The sequence below is a fragment of the Oncorhynchus kisutch genome, unplaced genomic scaffold (genome assembly GCF_002021735.2).
Source record: "Oncorhynchus kisutch isolate 150728-3 unplaced genomic scaffold, Okis_V2 Okis09a-Okis19a_hom, whole genome shotgun sequence".
NCBI lineage: Eukaryota > Metazoa > Chordata > Actinopteri > Salmoniformes > Salmonidae > Oncorhynchus > Oncorhynchus kisutch.
The window spans coordinates 5685873-5709956 of NW_022261985.1; the positions used below are offsets into that span (position 1 = coordinate 5685873).

At 51.6% G+C, this 24084-nt stretch overlaps 1 protein-coding gene across 1 annotated transcript in view; it reads left to right on the forward strand.

Moving 5' to 3' along the window:
* The window catches only part of LOC109877048 (lysine-specific demethylase RSBN1L), an 89966-nt gene extending 66180 nt beyond the window's left edge, over positions 1 to 23786 (forward strand). Inside the window, exons 6-8 of the mRNA XM_031815278.1 lie at positions 16134 to 16301; positions 16488 to 16596; positions 21950 to 23786. Coding sequence (XP_031671138.1) covers positions 16134 to 16301; positions 16488 to 16596; positions 21950 to 23014 — 1342 coding nt within the window. The 3' untranslated portion in view covers positions 23015 to 23786. The remainder of the gene's footprint in view (positions 1 to 16133; positions 16302 to 16487; positions 16597 to 21949) is intronic.
* The last annotated feature ends 298 nt before the right edge of the window (positions 23787 to 24084 follow it).

Consider the following 24084-nt stretch of genomic DNA (forward strand, 5'->3'; position numbering starts at 1 on the left):
TTTAAGACGAGGACAACTAAAGCCCGTTAGTCGGGGCCCGTTACCCGTTAGTCGGGGCCCGTTACCTGTTAGTCGGGGCCCGTTACTTGTTAGTCGGGGCCCGTTACCTGTTAGTCGGGGCCCGTTACCTGTTAGTCGGAGCCCATTACCCGTTAGTCGGAGCCCGTTACCCATTAGTCGGGGCCCGTTAGTCGGAGCCCGTTACCTGTTAGTCGGGGCCCGTTAGTCGGGGGGGCCGTTACCCGTTAGTCGGAGCCCATTACCCGTTAGTCGGAGCCCGTTACCCGTTAGTCGGAGCCCGTTAGTCGGAGCCCGTTAGTCGGAGCCCGTTACCTGTTAGTCGGAGCCCGTTACCCGTTAGTCAGAGCCCGTTACCCGTTAGTTAGAGCCCGTTACCCGTTAGTCGGGGCCCGTTACCCGTTAGTCGGAGCCCGTTAGTCGGAGCCCGTTACCCGTTAGTCGGAGCCCGTTACCCGCAGCCCGTTACCCGTTAGTTAGAGCCCGTTACCCGTTAGTCGGGGCCCGTTACCCGTTAGTCGGAGCCAGTTACCAGTTAGTTGGAGCCCGTTGCCCGTTAGTCGGGGCCCGTTACCCGTTAGTCGTAGCCTGTTACCTGTTAGTCGGAGCCCGTTACCCGTTAGTCGGGGCCCGTTAGTCGGAGCCTGTTAGTCGGGGCCCGTTACCCATTAGTCGGAGCCTGTTAGTCGGGGCCCGTTACCTGTTAGTCGGAGCCCGTTACCCGTGAGTCGGAGCCCGTTACCCGTTAGTCGGAGCCCGTTACCCGTTAGTCGGAGCCCGTTACCCGTTAGTCGGAGCCCGTTACCCGTTAGTCGGAGCCCGTTACCCGTTAGTCGGAGCCCGTTACCCGTTAGTCGGAGCCCGTTACCCGTTAGTCGGAGCCCGTTACCCGTTAGTCGGAGCCCGTTACCCGTTAGTCTGAGCCCGTTACCTGTGAGTCGGAGCCCGTTACCCGTTAGTCGGGGCCCGTTACCCGTTAGTCGGAGCCCGTTAGTCGGAGCCCGTTACCCGTTAGTCGGAGCCCGTTACCCGTGAGTCGGAGCCCGTTACCTGTTAGTCGGAGCCCGTTACCCGTGAGTCGGAGCCCGTTACCCGTGAGTCGGAGCCCGTTACCCGTGAGTCGGAGCCCGTTACCCGTGAGTCGGAGCCCGTTACCCGTGAGTCGGAGCCCGTTACCCGTGAGTCGGAGCCCGTTACCCGTGAGTCGGAGCCCGTTACCCGTGAGTCGGAGCCCGTTACCCGTTAGTCGGAGCCCGTTACCCGTTAGTCGGAGCCCGTTACCCGTGAGTCGGAGCCCGTTACCCGTGAGTCGGAGCCCGTTACCCGTGAGTCGGAGCCCGTTACCCGTTAGTCGGAGCCCGTTACCCGTTAGTCAGAGCCCGTTAGTCGGAGCCCGTTACCCGTTAGTCGGAGCCCGTTACCCGTTAGTCGGGGCCCGTTACCCGTTAGTCGGGGCCCGTTACCCGTTAGTCGGAGCCCGTTACCTGTGAGTCAGGGCCCGTTAGTCGGAGCCCGTTACCTGTTAGTCGGGGCCCGTTACCCGTTAGTCGGAGCCCATTACTTGTGAGTCGGAGCCCGTTAACCGTTAGTCGGAGCCCGTTACCCGTTAGTCGGGGCCCGCAGCCCGTTACCCGGAGCCCGTTACCCGCAGCCCGTTACCCGTTAGTTAGAGCCCGTTACCCGTTAGTCGGGGCCCGTTACCCGTTAGTCGGAGCCTGTTAGTCGGAGCCCGTTACCTGTTAGTCGGAGCCCGTTACCCGTTAGTCGGAGCCCGTTAGTCGGGGCCAGTTACCCGTTAGTTGGAGTCCGTTGCCCGTTAGTCGGGGCCCATTACCCGTTAGTCGGAGCCTGTTACCTGTTAGTCGGAGCCCGTTGCCCGTTAGTCGGGGCCCGTTACCCGTTAGTCGGGGCCCGTTACCCGTTAGTCGGAGCCTGTTACCCGTTAGTCGGAGCCTGTTAGTCGGGGCCCGTTAGTCGGAGCCCGTTAGTCGGGGCCCATTACCCGTTAGTCGGAGCCTGTTACCTGTTAGTCGGAGCCCGTTGCCCGTTAGTCGGGGCCCGTTACCCGTTAGTCGGGGCCCGTTACCCGTTAGTCGGAGCCTGTTACCCGTTAGTCGGAGCCTGTTAGTCGGGGCCCGTTAGTCGGAGCCTGTTAGTCGGGGCCCGTTACCCATTAGTCGGAGCCTGTTAGTCGGAGCCCGTTACCCGTTAGTCGGAGCCCGTTACCCGTTAGTCGGAGCCCGTTACCCGTTAGTCGGAGCCCGTTACCCGTGAGTCGGAGCCCGTTACCTGTTAGTCGGGGCCCGTTACCCGTTAGTCGGAGCCCGTTACCCATTAGTCCTAGCCCGTTACCCGTTAGTCGGAGCCCGTTAGTCGGAGCCCGTTACCCGTGAGTCGGAGCCCGTTACCCGTTAGTCGGGGCCCGTTACCCGTTAGTCGGAGCCCGTTACCCGTTAGTCGGGGCCCGTTACCCGTTAGTCGGGGCCCGTTACCCGTTAGTCGGAGCCCGTTACCCGTTAGTCGGAGCCCGTTACCCGTTAGTCGGAGCCCGTTACCCGTTAGTCGGAGCCCGTTACCCGTTAGTCGGAGCCCGTTACCCGTTAGTCGGAGCCTGTTAGTCGGTGCCCGTTACCCGTTAGTCGGAGCCCGTTACCTGTTAGTCGGAGCCCGTTACCCGTTAGTCGGAGCCCGTTAGTCGGAGCCAGTTACCCGTTAGTCGGAGTCCGTTGCCCATTAGTCGGAGCCCGTTACCCGTTAGTCGGAGCCCGTTACCCGTTAGTCAGAGCCTGTTAGTCGGTGCCCGTTACCTGTTAGTCGGTGCCCGTTACCTGTTAGTCGGAGCCCGTTACCCGTTAGTCGGAGCCCGTTAGTCGGAGCCAGTTACCCGTTAGTTGGAGTCCGTTGCCCGTTAGTCGGGGCCCGTTACCCGTTAGTCGGAGCCTGTTACCCGTTAGTCGGAGCCCGTTAGTCGGAGCCCGTTACCCGTTAGTCGGAGCCCGTTAGTCGGAGCCCGTTACCCGTTAGTCGGGGCCCGTTACCCGTTAGTCGGAGCCCGTTACCCGTTAGTCGGGTCCCGTTACCCGTTAGTCGGGCCCGTTACCCGTTAGTCGGAGCCCGTTACCTGTGAGTCGGAGCCCGTGAGTCGGAGCCCGTTACCCGTGAGTCGGAGCCCGTTACCCGTGAGTCGGAGCCCGTTACCCGTGAGTCGGAACCCGTTAGTCGGAGCCCGTTACCCGTGAGTCGGAGCCCGTTAACCGTTAGTCGGAGCCCGTAACCCGTTAGTCGGAGCCCGTTACCCGTGAGTCGGAGCCCGTTACCCGTGAGTCGGAGCCCGTTACCTGTTAGTCGGAGCCCGTTACCTGTTAGTCGGAGCCCGTTAGTCGGAGCCCGTTACCCGTTAGTCGGAGCCCGTTACCCGTTAGTCGGAGCCCGTTACCCGTTAGTCGGAGCCCGTTAGTCGGAGCCCGTTACCCGTTAGTCGGGGCCCGTTACCCGTTAGTCGGGGCCCGTTACCTGTTAGCCGGAGCCCGTTACCTGTGAGTCGGAGCCCGTTACCTGTTAGTCGGAGCCCGTTACCCGTGAGTCGGAGCCCGTTAACCGTTAGTCGGAGCCCGTTACCCGTTAGTCGGAGCCCGTTACCCGTGAGTCGGAGCCCGTTACCTGTTAGCCGGAGCCCGTTACCTGTGAGTCGGAGCCCGTTACCCGTTAGTCGGAGCCCGTTACCTGTTAGTCGGAGCCCGTTACCCGTTAGTCGGAGCCCGTTAGTCGGAGCCAGTTACCCGTTAGTCGGAGTCCGTTGCCCATTAGTCGGAGCCCGTTACCCGTTAGTCGGAGCCCGTTACCCGTTAGTCAGAGCCTGTTAGTCGGTGCCCGTTACCTGTTAGTCGGTGCCCGTTACCTGTTAGTCGGAGCCCGTTACCCGTTAGTCGGAGCCCGTTAGTCGGAGCCAGTTACCCGTTAGTTGGAGTCCGTTGCCCGTTAGTCGGGGCCCGTTACCCGTTAGTCGGAGCCTGTTACCCGTTAGTCGGAGCCCGTTAGTCGGAGCCCGTTACCCGTTAGTCGGAGCCCGTTAGTCGGAGCCCGTTACCCGTTAGTCGGGGCCCGTTACCCGTTAGTCGGAGCCCGTTACCCGTTAGTCGGGTCCCGTTACCCGTTAGTCGGGCCCGTTACCCGTTAGTCGGAGCCCGTTACCTGTGAGTCGGAGCCCGTGAGTCGGAGCCCGTTACCCGTGAGTCGGAGCCCGTTACCCGTGAGTCGGAGCCCGTTACCCGTGAGTCGGAACCCGTTAGTCGGAGCCCGTTACCCGTGAGTCGGAGCCCGTTAACCGTTAGTCGGAGCCCGTAACCCGTTAGTCGGAGCCCGTTACCCGTGAGTCGGAGCCCGTTACCCGTGAGTCGGAGCCCGTTACCTGTTAGTCGGAGCCCGTTACCTGTTAGTCGGAGCCCGTTAGTCGGAGCCCGTTACCCGTTAGTCGGAGCCCGTTACCCGTTAGTCGGAGCCCGTTACCCGTTAGTCGGAGCCCGTTAGTCGGAGCCCGTTACCCGTTAGTCGGGGCCCGTTACCCGTTAGTCGGGGCCCGTTACCTGTTAGCCGGAGCCCGTTACCTGTGAGTCGGAGCCCGTTACCTGTTAGTCGGAGCCCGTTACCCGTTAGTCGGAGCCCGTTACCCGTGAGTCGGAGCCCGTTAACCGTTAGTCGGAGCCCGTTACCCGTTAGTCGGAGCCCGTTACCCGTGAGTCGGAGCCCGTTGCCCGTGAGTCGGAGCCCGTTGCCCGTGAGTCGGAGCCCGTTGCCCGTGAGTCGGAGCCCGTTACCCGTGAGTCGGAGCCCGTTACCCGTGAGTCGGAGCCCGTTACCCGTTAGTCGGAGCCCGTTACCCGTTAGTCGGAGCCCGTTAGTCATAGCCCGTTACCCGTTAGTCGGGCCCGTTACCCGTTAGTCGGGGCCCGTTACCCGTTAGTCGGAGCCCGTTACCTGTGAGTCGGAGCCCGTTACCCGTTAGTCGGAGCCCGTTACCCGTTAGTCGGGGCCCGCAGCCCGTTACCCGTTAGTCGGAGCCCGTTACCCGTTAGTCGGAGCCCGTTACCCGTTAGTCGGAGCCCGTTAGTCGGAGCCCGTTACCCGTTAGTCGGAGCCCGTTACCCGCAGCCCGTTACCCGTTAGTTAGAGCCCGTTACCCGTTAGTCGGAGCCCGTTAGTCGGAGCCCGTTACCCGTTAGTCGGAGCCCGTTACCCGTTAGTCAGAGCCTGTTAGTCGGTGCCCGTTACCCGTTAGTCGGAGCCCGTTACCTGTTAGTCGGAGCCCGTTACCCGTTAGTTGGAGCCCGTTAGTCGGGGCCAGTTACCCGTTAGTTGGAGTCCGTTGCCCGTTAGTCGGGGCCCATTACCCGTTAGTCAGAGCCTGTTACCTGTTAGTCGGAGCCCGTTGCCCGTTAGTCGGGGCCCGTTACCCGTTAGTTGGAGCCTGTTACCCGTTAGTCGGAGCCTGTTAGTCGGGGCCCGTTAGTCGGAGCCTGTTAGTCGGGGCCCGTTACCCATTAGTCGGAGCCTGTTAGTCGGAGCCCGTTACCGTTAGTCGGAGCCCGTTACCCGTTAGTCGGAGCCCGTTACCCGTGAGTCGGAGCCCGTTACCCGTGAGTCGGAGCCCGTTACCCGTTAGTCGGGGCCCGTTACCCATTAGTCCTAGCCCGTTACCCGTTAGTCGGAGCCCGTTACCTGTTAGTCGGAGCCCGTTACCCGGAGCCCGTTACCCGTTAGTCGGGGCCCGTTACCAGTTAGTCGGAGCCCGTTAGTCGGAGCCCGTTACCCGTTAGTCGGAGCCCGTTACCCGTTAGTCGGAGCCCGTTACCCGTTAGTCGGAGCCCGTTACCCGTTAGTCGGAGCCCGTTACCCGTTAGTCGGGGCCCGTTACCCGTTAGTCGGAGCCCGTTACCCGTTAGTCGGGGCCCGTTACCCGTTAGTCGGAGCCCGTTACCCGTTAGTCGGAGCCCGTTACCCGTTAGTCGGAGCCCTTTACCCGTTAGTCGGAGCCCGTTACCCGTTAGTCGGAGCCCGTTACCCGTTAGTCGGAGCCCGTTACCCGTTAGTCGGAGCCCGTTACCTGTTAGTCTGAGCCCGTTACCCGTTAGTCGGAGCCCGTTACCCGTTAGTCAGAGCCTGTTAGTCGGTGCCCGTTACCCGTTAGTCGGAGCCCGTTACCCGTTAGTCGGAGCCAGTTACCCGTTAGTTGGAGTCCGTTGCCCATTAGTCGGGGCCCGTTACCCGTTAGTCGGAGCCTGTTACCTGTTAGTCGGAGCCCGTTACCCGTTAGTCGGAGCCTGTTACCCGTTAGTCGGAGCCTGTTAGTCGGGGCCCGTTAGTCGGAGCCTGTTAGTCGGGGCCCGTTACCCATTAGTCGGGGCCCGTTACCCGTTAGTCAGAGCCCGTTACCCGTTAGTCGGAGCCCGTTACCCGTTAGTCGGAGCCCGTTACCCGTTAGTCGGAGCCCGTTACCCGTTAGTCGGAGCCCGTTACCCGTTAGTCGGAGCCCGTTACCCGTTAGTCGGAGCCCGTTACCCGTTAGTCGGAGCCCGTTACCCGTTAGTCTGAGCCAGTTACCCGTTAGTTGGAGTCCGTTGCCCGTTAGTCGGGGCCCGTTACCCGTTAGTCGGAGCCTGTTACCTGTTAGTCGGAGCCCGTTACCCGTTAGTCAGAGCCTGTTACCCGTTAGTCGGAGCCTGTTAGTCGGGGCCCGTTAGTCGGAGCCTGTTAGTCGGGGCCCGTTAGTCGGAGCCTGTTAGTCGGGGCCCGTTACCCATTAGTCGGGGCCCGTTACCCGTTAGTCGGAGCCCGTTACCCGTTAGTCGGAGCCCGTTACCCGCAGCCCGTTACCCGCAGCCCGTTACCCGTTAGTCGGGGCCCGTTACCTGTTAGTCGGAGCCCGTTACCCGCAGCCCGTTACCCGTTAGTCGGGGCCCGTTACCAGTTAGTCGGAGCCCGTTAGTCGGAGCCCGTTACCCGTTAGTCGGAGCCCGTTACCCGTTAGTCGGAGCCCGTTACCCGTTAGTCGGAGCCCGTTACCCGTTAGTCGGAGCCCGTTACCCGTTAGTCGGAGCCCGTTACCCGTTAGTCGGAGCCCGTTACCCGTTAGTCGGGGCCCGTTACCCGTTAGTCGGAGCCCGTTAGTCGGATATAGGCTAAACTATTTATCGATTATTCAAAATATTTTATAGGAGCTTTCTTTTTTGTCTTTTTTGGTGGGTATTTTTTTCCTTGTCTTTATTCACACACACAGAAAAATCTATCGTAGTCCCGTCGTAGTCCCGTAATACCATTGACAGCTGTTACAAATAACAATCCTACAAGAGGGAAATGGGAGCTAAAGGTTCATGGTCCCCCAGACTACCTGCCTGAACACCCCTCCTTCTTCACTGTTGCCTAGGGTGGGGTTTACAAGACTACAGGCTGTCAGGAACACATGTCGGACCTGATGGCTGGATCTCTCTCTCACTCTCTCTCACACACACACACACACACACACACACACACACACACACACACACACACACACACACACACACTGTGTTTTGGCTGCATGACGGCATCCTGTAAAATGTATGATTTATTTATAGGATGAGTCTTCATGCTCAGGAAATCCTCAGGGATCTTTTATAGGACACAGTAACACATGGTTTATGGATCATACTGTACACAGGCATGGGAACTGTGAAAGACAGAGACAGACATGGATCATACTGTACACAGGCATGGGACTGTGAAAGACAGAGACAGACATGGTTTATGGATCATACTGTACACAGGCATGGGACTGTGAAAGACCGAGACAGACATGGATCATACTGTACACAGGCATGGAACTGTGAAAGACAGAGACAGACATGGATCATACTGTACACAGGCATGGGACTGTGAAAGACAGAGACAGACATGAATCATACTGTACACAGGCATGGAACTGTGAAAGACAGAGACAGACATGGTTTATGGATCATACTGTACACAGGCATGGGACTGTGAAAGACCGAGACAGACATGGATCATACTGTACACAGGCATGGAACTGTGAAAGACAGAGACAGACATGGATCATACTGTACACAGGCATGGAACTGTGAAAGACAGAGACAGACATGGATCATACTGTACACAGGCATGGGAACTGTGAAAGACCGAGACAGACATGGATCATACTGTACACAGGCATGGGACTGTGAAAGACAGAGACAGACATGAATCATACTGTACACAGGCATGGAACTGTGAAAGACAGAGACAGACATGGTTTATGGATCATACTGTACACAGGCATGGGACTGTGAAAGACCGAGACAGACATGGATCATACTGTACACAGGCATGGAACTGTGAAAGACAGAGACAGACATGGATCATACTGTACACAGGCATGGGAACTGTGAAAGACCGAGACAGACATGGATCATACTGTACACAGGCATGGAACTGTGAAAGACCGAGACAGACATGGATCATACTGTACACAGGCATGGGAACTGTGAAAGACCGAGACAGACATGGATCATACTGTACACAGGCATGGGACTGTGAAAGACCGAGACAGACATGGATCATACTGTACACAGGCATGGAACTGTGAAAGACCGAGACAGACATGGATCATACTGTACACAGGCATGGGAACTGTGAAAGACCGAGACAGACATGGATCATACTGTACACAGGCATGGGAACTGTGAAAGACCGAGACAGACATGGATCATACTGAACACAGGCATGGGAACTGTGAAAGACCGAGACAGACATGGATCATACTGTACACAGGCATGGGAACTGTGAAAGACAGAGACAGACATGGATCATACTGAACACAGGCATGGGAACTGTGAAAGACAGAGACAGACATGGATCATACTGTACACAGGCATGGGAACTGTGAAAGACAGAGACAGACATGGTTTATGGATCATACTGTACACAGGCATGGGAACTGTGAAAGACAGAGACAGACATGGTTTATGGATCATACTGTACACAGGCATGGGAACTGTGAAAGACAGAGACAGACATGGTTTATGGATCACACTGAACACAGGCATGGGAACTGTGAAAGACAGAGACAGACATGAATCATACTGTACACAGGCATGGGAACTGTGAAAGACAGAGACAGACATGGTTTATGGATCATACTGAACACAGGCATGGGACTGTGAAAGACCGAGACAGACATGGATCATACTGTACACAGGCATGGGAACTGTGAAAGACAGAGACAGACATGGATCATACTGTACACAGGCATGGGAACTGTGAAAGACAGAGACAGACATGGTTTATGGATCATACTGAACACAGGCATGGGAACTGTGAAAGACAGAGACAGACATGGTTTATGGATCATACTGTACACAGGCATGGGAACTGTGAAAGACCGAGACAGACATGGATCATACTGTACACAGGCATGGAACTGTGAAAGACCGAGACAGACATGGATCATACTGTACACAGGCATGGGAACTGTGAAAGACAGATACAGACATGGTTTATGGATCATACTGAACACAGGCATGGGAACTGTGAAAGACAGAGACAGACATGGATCATACTGAACACAGGCATGGGAACTGTGAAAGACAGAGACAGACATGGTTTATGGATCATACTGAACACAGGCATGGGAACTGTGAAAGACAGAGACAGACATGGTTTATGGATCATACTGTACACAGGCATGGAACTGTGAAAGACAGAGACAGACATGGTTTATGGATCATACTGTACACAGGCATGGGAACTGTGAAAGACAGAGACAGACATGGATCATACTGTACACAGGCATGGGAACTGTGAAAGACAGAGACAGACATGGATCATACTGTACACAGGCATGGGAACTGTGAAAGACAGAGACAGACATGGTTTATGGATCATACTGAACACAGGCATGGGAACTGTGAAAGACAGAGACAGACATGGTTTATGGATCATACTGAACACAGGCATGGGACTGTGAAAGACAGAGACAGACATGGTTTATGGATCATACTGAACACAGGCATGGGAACTGTGAAAGACAGAGACAGACATGGAGACCTTGACTGAAGGCCTCTTTTACAGCTGTTCCCAGGAAGATAGATGAATATATATATATAGCCACTTGACCAAGTAGTGGAAAAATAACACTTCACTTTCTGACCCAAAACAGCCATAGCAGATTTCTGTGAGTAAATTACTGAGTTTTCACTCTGTCTGCCTTCTCAGTTTCCACCCTCACCTTGCCATGTAATAAGTCTCACCAAGTTGACTTCGTCACCTTCACTAGTACCTCACTGTCTGTCCCCATGGATAATGTAGTACAGTGACTAGTACCTCACTGTCTGTCCTCAGAGATACTGTAGTATAGTGACTAGTACCTCACTGTCTGTCCCCATAGATAATGTAGTATAGTGACTAGTACCTCACTGTCTGTCCCCATAGATAATGTAGTACAGTGACTAGTACCTCACTGTCTGTCTCCATAGATGGGGCGTCAGGTAGCATAGTGGTTAGAGCGTTGGACTAGTACCTCACTGTCTGTCTCCATAGATGGGGTGGCAGGTAGCTTAGTGGTTAGAGCGTTGGACTAGTACCTCACTGTCTGTCTCCATAGATGGGGTGGCAGGTAGCTTAGTGGTTAGAGCGTTGGACTAGTACCTCACTGTCTGTCCTCATAGATGGGGTGGCAGGTAGCTTAGTGGTTAGAGCGTTGGACTAGTACCTCACTGTCTGTCTCCATAGATGGGGCGGCAGGTAGCATAGTGGTTAGAGCGTTGGACTAGTACCTCACTGTCTGTCCTCATAGATACTGTAGTATAGTGACTAGTACCTCACTGTCTGTCCTCAGAGATACTGTAGTATAGTGACTAGTACCTCACTGTCTGTCCCCATAGATAATGTAGTATAGTGACTAGTACCTCACTGTCTGTCCTCATAGATACTGTAGTATAGTGACTAGTACCTCACTGTCTGTCCTCAGAGATACTGTAGTATAGTGACTAGTACCTCACTGTCTGTCCTCAGAGATACTGTAGTATAGTGACTAGTACCTCACTGTCTGTCCTCATAGATGGGGTGGCAGGTAGCATAATGGTTAGAGCGTTGGACTAGTACCTCACTGTCTGTCCTCATAGATGGGGTGGCAGGTAGCTTAGTGGTTAGAGCGTTGGACTAGTACCTCACTATCTGTCCTCATAGATGGGGTGGCAGGTAGCATAGTGGTCAGAGCGTTGGACTAGTACCTCACTGTCTGTCCTCATAGATGGGGTGGCAGGTAGCATAGTGGTCAGAGCGTTGGACTAGTACCTCACTGTCTGTCCTCATAGATGGGGTGGCAGGTAGCATAGTGGTTAGAGCGTTGGACTAGTACCTCACTGTCTGTCCTCATAGATGGGGTGGCAGGTAGCATAGTGGTTAGAGCGTTGGACTAGTACCTCACTGTCTGTCCTCATAGATGGGGTGGCAGGTAGCATAATGGTTAGAGCGTTGGACTAGTACCTCACTGTCTGTCCTCATAGATGGGGTGGCAGGTAGCATAGTGGTTAGAGCGTTGGACTAGTACCTCACTGTCTGTCCTCATAGATGGGGTGGCAGGTAGCTTAGTGGTTAGAGCGTTGGACTAGTACCTCACTATCTGTCCTCATAGATGGGGTTGCAGGTAGCATAGTGGTCAGAGCGTTGGACTAGTACCTCACTGTCTGTCCTCATAGATGGGGTGGCAGGTAGCATAATGGTTAGAGCGTTGGACTAGTACCTCACTGTCTGTCCTCATAGATGGGGTGGCAGGTAGCATAGTGGTTAGAGCGTTGGACTAGTACCTCACTGTCTGTCCTCATAGATGGGGTGGCAGGTAGCATAGTGGTTAGAGCGTTGGACTAGTAACTCACTGTCTGTCCTCATAGATGAGGTGGCAGGTAGCTTAGTGGTTAGAGCGTTGGACTAGTACCTCACTGTCTGTCCTCATAGATGGGGTGGCAGGTAGCTTAGTGGTTAGAGCGTTGGACTAGTACCTCACTGTCTGTCTCCATAGATGGGGTGGCAGGTAGCTTAGTGGTTAGAGCGTTGGACTAGTACCTCACTGTCTGTCCTCATAGATGGGGTGGCAGGTAGCTTAGTGGTTAGAGCGTTGGACTAGTACCTCACTGTCTGTCTCCATAGATGGGGTGGCAGGTAGCTTAGTGGTTAGAGCGTTGGACTAGTACCTCACTGTCTGTCTCCATAGATGAGGTGACAGGTAGCTTAGTGGTTAGAGCGTTGGACTAGTACCTCACTGTCTGTCTCCATAGATGGGGTGGCAGGTAGCTTAGTGGTTAGAGCGTTGGACTAGTAACCGAAAGGTTGCAAGATCTAAATCCAGAGCTGACGAGGTAAAAGTCTGTTGTTCTGCCTCTGAACAAGGCAGTTAACCCACTGTTCCTAGACCAGTTAACCCACTGTTCCTAGACCAGTTAACCCACTGTTCCTAGGCCAGTTAACCCACTGTTCCTAGACCAGTTAACCCACTGTTCCTAGACCAGTTAACCCACTGTTCCTAGACCAGTTAACCCACTGTTCCTAGACCAGTTAACCCACTGTTCCTAGACCAGTTAACCCACTGTTCCTAGACCAGTTAACCCACTGTTCCCCAGTAGGCCGTCATTGTAAATAAGAATTTGTTCTTAACTGACTTGCCTGGTTAAATAAAATAAATAGATACTGTAGTACAGTGACTACTCTCTCTCCTGACTCGAACAGTATGACCAAATAGCCGTGGCCAATCGCTTCAGGCACAGGAGCCCAAAAATGCTGGGCTCCCTCCCTCTTCCTCCCTCCCCCTCCCTCTTCCTCCGTCCCTCTCTCTCTCCTTCCCTCCCCCTCTTCTCCCTCCCCAGAGTGCTGTCTGTTTCTTCTGTTGAAACCTTTTCTCTGGGTCTCAGCTTTACATGTATTACTTCATCCAGGCAGGCAGAAGTCCTGTCCTACTTCTGCATACTAAACAGTGCTCGGGTTACATCACAAATGGCACACTAACCCCTATATAGTACACTACTGTAGGGCACGATATAGGGAATATGGTGTGATTTGTGACACAGGCACTATCTCCTCGTTGGTTGTTTCACCCCGTGATGTTCTCTAGTGTAATGTATGTTAAATGTGAGGATGTACTCACACTGCCTTTACACTGGCGGCGTTACCCCTCTCTCTGACTAAACACTAGCTGTGTTACCCCTCTCTCTGACTAAACACTGGTGGTGTTACCCCTCTCTCTGACTAAACACTGGTGGTGTTACCCCTCTCTCTGACTAAACACTAGCGGTGTTACCCCTCTCTCTGACTAAACACTAGCTGTGTTTACCCCTCTCTCTGACTAAACACTGGCGGTGTTACCCCTCTCTCTGACTAAACACTGGTGGCGTTACCCCTCTCTCTGACTAAACACTGGCTGTGTTACCCCTCTCTCTGACTAAACACTGGCGGTGTTACCCCTCTCTCTGACTAAACACTAGCTGTGTTTACCCCTCTCTCTGACTAAACACTGGCGGTGTTACCCCTCTCTCTGACTAAACACTGGCGGTGTTACCCCCCTCTCTGACTAAACACTGGCGGTGTTACCCCTCTCTCTGACTAAACACTGGCTGTGTTACCCCTCTCTCTGACTAAACACTGGCTGTGTTACCCCTCTCTCTGACTAAACACTGGCGGTGTTACCCCTCTCTCTGACTAAACACGGGCGGTGTTACCCCTCTCTCTGACTAAACACTGGCTGTGTTACCCCTCTGACTAAACACTGGCTGTGTTACCCCTCTCTCTGACTAAACACTGGCTGTGTTACCCCTCTCTCTGACTAAACACTGGCTGTGTTACCCCTCTCCCCTCTGGCTGTGTTACCCCTCTCTCTGACTAAACACTAGCTGTGTTACCCCTCTCTCTGACTAAACACTGGTGGTGTTACCCCTCTCTCTGACTAAACACTGGTGGCATTACCCCTCTCTCTGACTAAACACTGGCTGTGTTACCCCTCTCTCTGACTAAACACTGGTGGCGTTACCCCTCTCTCTGACTAAACACTGGCGGCGTTACCCCTCTCTCTGACTAAACACTGGCGGTGTTACCCCTCTCTCTGACTAAACACTGGCGGTGTTACCCCTCTCTCTGACTAAACACTGGCTGTGTTACCCCTCTCTCTAACTAAACACTGGCGGTGTTACCCCTCTCTCTGACTAAACACTGGCTGTGTTACCCCTCTCTCTGACTAAACACTGGCTGTGTTACCCCTCTCTCTGACTAAACACTGGCGGTGTTACCCCTCTCTCTGACTAAACACTGGCGGTGTTACCCCTCTCTCTGACTAAACACTGGCTGTGTTACCCCTCTCTCTGACTAAACACTGGCGGTGTTACCCCTCTCTCTGACTAAACACTGGCTGTGTTACCCCTCTCTCTGACTAAACACTGGCGGTGTTACCCCTCTCTCTGACTAAACACTGGCTGTGTTACCCCTCTCTCTGACTAAACACTGGCGGTGTTACCCCTCTCTCTGACTAAACACTGGCGGTGTTACCCCTCTCTCTGACTAAACACTGGCTGTGTTACCCCTCTCTCTGACTAAACACTGGCTGTGTTACCCCTCTCTCTGACTAAACACTGGCGGTGTTATCCCTCTCTCTGACTAAACACTGGTGGCAATACCCCTCTCTCTGACTAAACACTGGCGCTGTAGGTTCGCTCCTGAATGTGGCACTGTAGGACATGCGGTATATTCCTAGTTCTGGAGCGCTACAGTGTGTGTGGGCTTCAGAGGAGGTGGGAGGAGCAATAGGACGACAGGCTCATTGTAATGGCTGGAATGGAATCAGTGGAATGGTATCAAACACATCCAACACATGGAAACAACGTTTGACTCCGTTCCATTGATTCCATTCAATTTGTTGAATCAGGTGTTAATGTGCTTTACTGGGGAGACAGCTTACTTCTGGCTCTCCGGTGGTCTCTAGAACCAGACAGCTTACTTCTGGCTCTCCGGTGGTCTCTAGAACCAGACAGCTTACTTCCGGCTCTCTAGTGGTCTCTAGAACCAGACAGCTTACTTCTGGCTCTCCGGTGGTCTCTAGAACCAGACAGCTTACTTCTGGCTCTCTTGTGGTCTCTAGAACCAGACAGCTTACTTCCGGCTCTCTAGTGGTCTCTAGAACCAGACAGCTTACTTCCGGCTCTCTAGTGGTCTCTAGAACCAGACAGCTTACTTCTGGCTCTCCGGTGGTCTCTAGAACCAGACAGCTTACTTCCAGCTCTCCGGTAGTCTCTAGAACCAGACAGCTTACTTCCGGCTCTCCGGTGGTCTCTAGAACCAGACAGCTTACTTCTGGCTCTCCGGTGGTCTCTAGAACCAGACATCTTACTTCCAGCTCTCCGGTGGTCTCTAGAACCAGACAGCTTACTTCCGGCTCTCCGGTGGTCTCTAGAACCAGACAGCTTACTTCCGGCTCTCCGGTGGTCTCTAGAACCAGACAGCTTACTTCTGGCTCTCCGGTGGTCTCTAGAACCAGACAGCTTACTTCCGGCTCTCCGGTGGTCTCTAGAACCAGACAGCTTACTTCCGGCTCTCCGGTGGTCTCTAGAACCAGACAGCTTACTTCCGGCTCTCCAGTGGTCTCTGGATACAGACAGCTTACTTCCGGCTCTCTAGTGGTCTCTAGAACCAGACAGCTTACTTCCGGCTCTCCGGTGGCCTCTAGAACCAGACAGCTTACTTCTGGCTCTCCGGTGGTCTCTAGAACCAGACAGCTTACTTCCGGCTCTCTGGTGGTCTCTGGATACAGACAGCTTACTTCCGGCTCTCCGGTGGTCTCTGGATACAGACAGCTTACTTCCGGCTCTCCGGTGGTCTCTAGAACCAGACAGCTTACTTCCGGCTCTCCGGTGGTCTCTGGGACCAGACAGCTTACTAAGCTACAAGGTCAGGGATATCCTAGACTAGCTCTCCAGAGGCTGGATCAGGATAAAAAAAAATCTGTTATATAGTATTATATAGTAATTGATGATTGATTGATTATTTTGGTCTTATTATGGGCCACCTGCTATAGAAGTTTGTGTTAATCTCAATGTCCTCTCCTCCTCCAGGTCAACCAATGAGATCAAGAACCTGCAGTACCTACCTCGGGCCAGCGAGCCTCGTGAGATGCTGTTCGATGACCGGACGCGTGCCCACGCTGACCACATCGGACAGGGCTTCGAGAGGCAGACCACCGCCGCTGTAGGGGTGCTTAAGGCCGTGCGCTGTGGAGAGAGGTGGGTGGTTTTAACACCCGGATATATGATCATGTCTTTAGATACGTTGCTTGGTATAAATGACTTTAAACTGTCGGCCTATTGAGGCTGTATTTAGTATCCAACAATCGTCCAAGTAATCCGTTACCGCTGCATAATCTGATTGGAAATCAATGGTTATAATCTATCTTCTCTCTGTCTCTGTAGCGCGGAGCCCCCTCGCGTTACCAAAGATGTGATCTGTTTCCATGCTGGAGACTTCCCTAATGTAGTCCAGAGGTTACAACTGGACCTGCACGAACCACCTCTGTCCCAGGTGAGCTGCACCTGTCCTCTACCTCGTTTCTATTAGTTAAAATGGCAGCGGAGACAATGGCTGCTGTTTCATGGGCTCTTAAACAACTCTGCTATTTTGTTTTTTTTGTAACTTATTTTGTAACTTATTCTGTCTCTTATGACTGAAAGCTTCTGGAAAACAGAACATCGATTACTCACTTCGAACCTGATGAAGAACATTTCTTTAATGAGTCGGATGACTTGTGGAGATGCCTGGTGGAGATTAGAGGTCGACCAATTATGATTTTTCAACACGAATACCGATTATTGGAGGACCAAAAAAAGCCGGTACCGATTAATCGGACGATTTATATATATATATATTCATTTATTTATTATTTATTTGTAATAATTCAATAACATCAATTTAGTCTCAAATAAATTAAACATGTTCAATTTGGTTTAAATAATGCAAAAACAAAGTGTTGGAGAAGAAAGTAAAAGTGCAATATTTGCCAAGATTGTTGTGTTTTTTAAAAGTTTAATGCTAGCTAGCAACTTACCTTGACTCCTTGCTGCACTCGCGTAACAGGTAGTCAGCCTGCCACGCACTCTCCTCGTGGAGTCCAATATAATCGGCCATAATCGGTGTTCAAAAATGCAGATTACCGATTGTTATGAAAACTTGAAATCGGCCTTAATTAATCAGCCTTTCCGATGAATCAGTCGACCTCTAGTGAAGATGCCTTCTGAGGATCTGCCTTTGCCATCCGTACTACTGGCCAACATACAATCGCTGGATAATAAATAGGATGAACTAAAAAGCACGTAAATCCTACCACCAGGACATTAAAAACTGTAATATCTTATGTTTCACTGAGTTGTGGCTGAACAACGACATGAATAACATACAGCTGGCAGGTTATACACTGTATCAGCAGGATAGAACAACAGCCTCTGGTAAGACAATGTATATTTGTAAACAATACCTAAGGCACAATATCTAAGGAAGTCTTGATGTTTTGCTTGCCTGAAGTAGAGTATCTCATGAAAAGCTGTAGACCACACTATCTACCTAGAGAGTTTTATCTGTATTTTTCGTAGCTGTTTACATACCACCACAAAACGATGCTGGCACTAAGACTGCACTCAAAGAGCTGTATACCGCCATAAGCAAACAGGAAAACGCTCATCCAGAGGCGGCACTCCTAGTGGCCGGGGACTTTAATGCAGGGAAACTTAAATCCGTTTGACCAAATTTCTATCAGCATGTTAAATGTGCAACTCGAGGGAAAAAAACTCTAGACCACCTTTACTCCACACACAAAGACACGTACAAAGCTCTCCCTCGCCCTCGGCAAATCTGACCATAATTCTATCCTCCTGATTCCTGCTTACAAGTGAATATGAAAGCAGGAAGCACCAGTGACTCGGTCAATAAAAAAGTGGTTAGATGAAGCAGATGCTAAGCTACAGGACTGTTTTGCTAGAACAGACTGGAATATGTTCCTGGATTCTTCCGATGGCATTGAGGACACCACATCAGTCACTGTTTTCATTAATAAGTGCATCGATGACGTCATCCCTACAGTGACTGTACGCACATACCACAACCAGAAGACTCTAACCCGGAACCTTATAAGAAATCCCGCTATGCCCTCTGACGAACCATCAAACAGGCAAAGCATCAATACAGGACTAAGATCGAATCGTACTACACCAGCTCCGACTCTCGTTGGATGAGACAGGGCTTGCAAACTATTACAGACTACAAAGGGAAGAACAGCCGAGTGCTGCCCAGTAACACGAGCCTACCAGACAAGCTAAATTACTTCTATACTCGCTTCAACGCAAGTAACACTGAAACATGCATGAGAGCATCAGCTGTTCCAGACGATTGTGTGATCATGCTTTCCGCAGCCGATGTGAGTAAGACCTTTAAAAAGATCAACATTCACAAGGCCGCAGGGCCAGACGGATTACCAGGACGTGTACTCCGAGCTTGCGCTGACCAACTGTCAAGTGTCTTCACTGACATTTTCAACCTCTCCCTGTCTGAGTCTAATACCAACATGTTTCAAGCAGACCACCATAGTCCCTGTGCCCAAGAACACTAAGATAACCTGCCAAAATGACTACCGATCCGTAGCACTCACCAGAAACCCAAGAACCACTCCAATTTGCATACCGCCCCAACAGATCCACAGATGATGCAATCTCTATTGCATTCCACACTGCCCGTACCCACCTGGACAAAAGGAACACCTATGTGAGAATGCTATTCATTCTGTGTTCAACACCATAGTGCCCTCAAAGCTCATCAATAAGCTAAGGTCCATGGGACTAAACACCCACCTCTGCAACTGGATCCTGGACTTCCTGACAGGCCGCCCCCAGGTGGTAAGGGTAGGTAACAACACATCCGTCACTCTGATCCTCAACACGGGAGCCCCTCAGGGGTGCGTGCTCAGTCCCCTCCTGTACTCCCTGTTCACTCATGACTGCACGGGTCAGGCACGACTCCAACTCCATCATTAAGTTTGCTGATGACACATCAGTGGTAGACCTGATCACCAACAACCATGAGACAGCACATAGGGAGGAGGTAAGAGACCTGGCCGTGTGTTGCCAGGACAACAATCTCTCCCTCAACGTGATCAAGACTAAAGAGATGATTGTGAACTACAGGAAAAGGAGGATCGGGAGCATCCTGACTGGTTGCATCACTGCCTGGTACGGCAACTGCTCGGCCTCCGATCGCAAGGCATCACAGAGGGTAGTGCGTACAGCCCAGTACATCACTGAGGCCAAGCTTTCTGCCATCCAGGACCACTATACCAGGTGGTGTCAGAGGAAAGCCCTAAAAAATGTCAGACTCCGGCCACCCTGGACATAGACTGTTCTCTCTGCCACTGCACGGCAAGCGGTACCGGAGTGCCAAGTCTAGGTCCAAGAGGCTTCTAAACAGCTGCTACCCCCAAGCCATAAGACTACTGAACAGCTAATCAAATGGCCACCCAGACTACTTGCATTGCCCCCCTCCCCCCCTCTTTTACGCTGCTGCTACTCTGTGGTCTATGCACCTTAATAACTCTACCCTAATGTACATATTACCTCAATTACCTCGACTAACCGGTGCCCCCGTAGATTAACTCTGTACCGGTACCCCTTGTATATTGCCTCGCTACTGTTATTTTACTGCTGCTCTTTAATTATTAGTTACTTTTATTTCTTATTTTTCTTAACTGCATTGGTGGTTAAGGGCTTGTAAGTAAGCATTTCACTGTAAGATCTACACCGGTTGTATTTAGCTCATGTGACATAACATTTGATTTGATATTGCATGAAACAAGGTAGCTTATCCACAGCCCTATACAGGGCGTACTGTCACCCTCTGGCTAGATGTGGCACTACACTGTGCTGTCTCCAACAAAGACCTTCCAGGAGGGTTCAAGGCTTGTCCTACATTAAAGTGATCCTCCAGGAGGGCTCAGGGCCTGTCCTACATTAAAGTGATCCTCCAGGAGGGCTCAGGGCCTGTCCTACATTAAAGTGATCCTCCAGGAGGGCTCAGTGCCTGTCCTACATTAAAGTGATCCTCCAGGAGGGCTCAGTGCCTGTCCTACATTAAAGTGATCCTCCAGGAAGGCTCAGTGCCTGTCCTACATTAAAGTGATCCTCCAGGAGGGTTCAGGGCCTGTCTTACATTAAAGTGATCCTCCAGGAGGGCTCAGTGCCTGTCCTACATTAAAGTGATCCTCCAGGAGGGCTCAGTGCCTGTCCTACATTAAAGTGATCCTCCAGGAGGGCTCAGGGCCTACATTGAAGTGATCCTCCAGGAGTGCTCAGGGCCTACATTGAAGTGATCCTCCAGGAGGGTTCAGGGCCTGTCTTACATTAACAAGTTAAACGAAATCTATGTAATCCCCAAAAGTAATGATTTATCATGACAGGGCCAGAAACAATAACTAGTAATGCTGCATACTCCAAGAAAGGTTCATATCTCACCTTTATGGTAAAAAATAGTTTTAAATTGCTGAGGTGTCGTCACTTGTGATGACACAAGTTCAAGTACACAGTACAAATATAACATATAACATATTTCCTATTCAACAAAACTATGAATAAGGCTTGTAATATATATATGCTTTCTAAATATAGTATAATCAAATGATAAAAATGACTAAGATTTCACCTTCCTTATAACTGTGAAAAACATATTTGTATGTTTTAGTGTTGGAGAAAATGACCATGTTTTCTCTCTTGATCAAACCTTCTGCCTCCATCCATGTGAACGTCTCAGAGCTCCTAGCTTGGCTTCCTGAACTCGCTAGGAACTCTCCTTTCAACTCATATTAATATTGTCCTTCTATAACAACGTTTATTTTATTTTTTTCAAATCTATGAATTATTTTAGATTACTGGCTATAAATCGACAACTACTATTTTCTGCTGCGCTACGATGTAAGGATTGCAGGCATATGTGGTGTTAGTGGCTGTGATGTAGAGTTCAGCCTGGAGTTGATGGACAGTCGGAAGGGTGAATGACAGGTTTTGGAGGGACATCCCAGCTTCATATGGTGTCAGATTTCACACCCTCCTTCACACAGGCGTCTGTGAGAATCAGGGCTACCGCTCAATGCAAGCCATTTCCATCTACGGTGTCCACAGATCGATTTATAAGCCAAAATGTTAGTTGTAACCGGTACCAGAACCATGCAGCTCCCCAAAACAGGGGACTTGACATCTGAGAGGTTTTTAAAGAGACCCTCCAGGAGGGCTCAGGGCCTGTCCTCCATTAAAGAGACCCTCCAGGAGGGCTCAGGGCCTGTCCTCCATTAAAGAGACCCTCCAGGAGGGCTCAGGGCCTGTCCTCCATTAAAGAGACCCTCCAGGAGGGCTCAGGGCCTGTGCTTCATTAAAGAGTCCTCTCCAGGACGGCTCAGGGCCTGTCCTCCATTAAAGAGACCCTCCAGGAGGGCTCAGGGCCTGTCCTCCATTAAAGAGACCCTCCAGGAGGGCTCAGGGCCTGTCCTCCATTAAAGAGACCCTCCAGGAGGACTCAGGGCCTGTGCTCCATTAGTGTCTCTTAAGCTGCAGTTTTGTTTTAGTTAGGAGCAGCTGAGAGGTGATTTCACAGCATCGTTCTGCGTTTGCTTTACAAATGTTCAACACAGACCTGGATCCTTCAGCACTAGTGATTGAACTACTCCCCTGGTTTAGAACAATATGGGAACAGCTCAGTGGATCTTCTCCTCCAGTACTCTGTCTAACTCTCTCTCTCTCCCTCAGTGTCTATGGTGAGTACTCTGTCTAACTCTCTCTCTCTCCCTCAGTGTGTGCAGTGGATCTTCTCCTCCAGTACTCTGTCTAACTCTCTCTCTCTCCCTCAGTGTGTGCAGTGGGTGGATGACGCTAAGCTGAACCAGCTGAGACGCGAGGGGATCCGCTACGCCCGTATCCAGCTGTACGACAACGACATCTACTACATCCCTCGTAGTGTGGTTCATCAGTTCAAGACTGTCTCTGCTGTCTGCAGCCTGGCATGGCACATCCGCTTAAAACAATACCACCAAGAGCCTCCGGCCGAGGAGGAGAGGAAGGTGGACGTGTCGACGCTACGAGTCAAACAGGAGCAGTTTGGGGATGCCTTGATGGGAGGGACCACAGCTCCTCTCACGGACCCCAAACCCCCCACAGACAGAGACACTGCCCACCCGGAGGTGAAAGTGGAACCTCAACCTGCGGATATAAGGCTGCCCAAGCCCTCTGTCACCTCACCCATCGCCCCCCTACCAACTCCCATCAACCCCCTACCAACTCCCATCACCCCCCTAACTCCCTCCAAATCATCTTTCCAGGACACCAAGCCCAAATCACATCACCATCATCCCCACTACTACCACCACCACCACCATCACTCAGAATTACATCAAACCACTACCACACACTCTTCCTTGTCTTCCTCACTCAAACCCTCCCCCACCTCCACCCCCCCATCCTCTCCCAAACCCAGTCCGTCATCCTCTTGTACCCCCTCTCCCAAATCTAGTCCCACTTCTACACACTCTCCCCCCTTCAAACCCAGCCCGGCTTCCATTCGTACCCCCAGTCCCTCTCCCTCACGCAAACCCTGCCACACCCCTATCCTTACTCACACCCCTACCCATATTCCTACCCTTACCCACACCCCTATTCCCTTTTTGACGCCCTCCCCTGCACCCCTTCTATCTTCTTCAAGCCTGGCCTCCAGCCACACAGAGAGCAGGACCCCTACACCCCAGTTCCGGGCCCAACCCCAGCCCAGACCGGACAAACCCCAGGACAAAGACACTTCTCTTTACACAAAGGCCCCAGTCACCCCCCTGGAAACACGGCCTCCTGGCCCCCCGCACCGCTCCTCCCTCTCCTTTAAACACCACCTGCATGAGCAGCATCAGAAAGACTGTTTCTACTGATCTTTGTGCATAGTGTTTTAACATGGCTCTTCGGGGTTCTGTTTGAATCCCATCTAAAGGAAGGAGAAGACAGAAATTAAACCATGATATCAACACGGTGTGTGATGTATTCTAAGGAACACGTAAAGCTCTGTTGGGTCTGCATCCTAAATGGTGTCCTATTCCCTATATAGGGATCTACTTTGTGACCAGGGCCCATAGGAGAGAGATCTGTTCAAAAGTAGTGCACTATATTGGAAATAGGGTGCCCTTTAGGATGCACACTTGCTCTGTTCTGTTACCGAATGAATACATTGCAAATGTAACATTCCTCAGTGCCTGTCCATAACTGTGTAGCCTGGTCCCAGATCAGTTTGTATTGTCTCATTGTTGACCGTACAGTAGGAGTTGGCTTGGCAAGAACGCATAAACGGATCTGGGACTCAGGCTAATATCTGTGAACTGTCAAAGCACTTAGGGCCAGAAGCACTGGTACTCTGCAGGTCTGACAAACATACAGGTCCTTAAATAATATATTTTAGTTTTAGGTTATAGATGGATTATTATTAGAGCTGACATTAACATATATATATTTTTTGTAAGATGATGAGACATTATTTTAAAGGATCCAGGCTTTTTTTGTTCCCCCTCAGAGGCTTATTTATATCAAGGAAGCTTTTAGTTTTCATAATTTTTGTTCGATTTTAATTGTCAGCACTGTAGTGTAAATAACTTTTTGTAAGGAGAAAAACTTGTAGTGTGATTTCTACATAAATATGGACCTCTTGATAAAGGTTAACGTTATGAGTGATGTTGTTTGATCATGGGGCTACAGTGGACACCAGATGGACCTTTTGATAAAGGTTATGAGTGATGTTGTTTGATCATGGGGCTACAGTGGACACCAGATGGACCTCATGATAAAGGTTAACGTTATGAGTGATGTTGTTTGATCATGGGGCTACAGTGGACACCAGATGGACCTTTTGATAAAGGTTATGAGTGATGTTGTTTGATCATGGGGCTACAGTGGACACCAGATGGACCTTTTGATAAAGGTTATGAGTGATGTTGTTTGATCATGGGGCTAC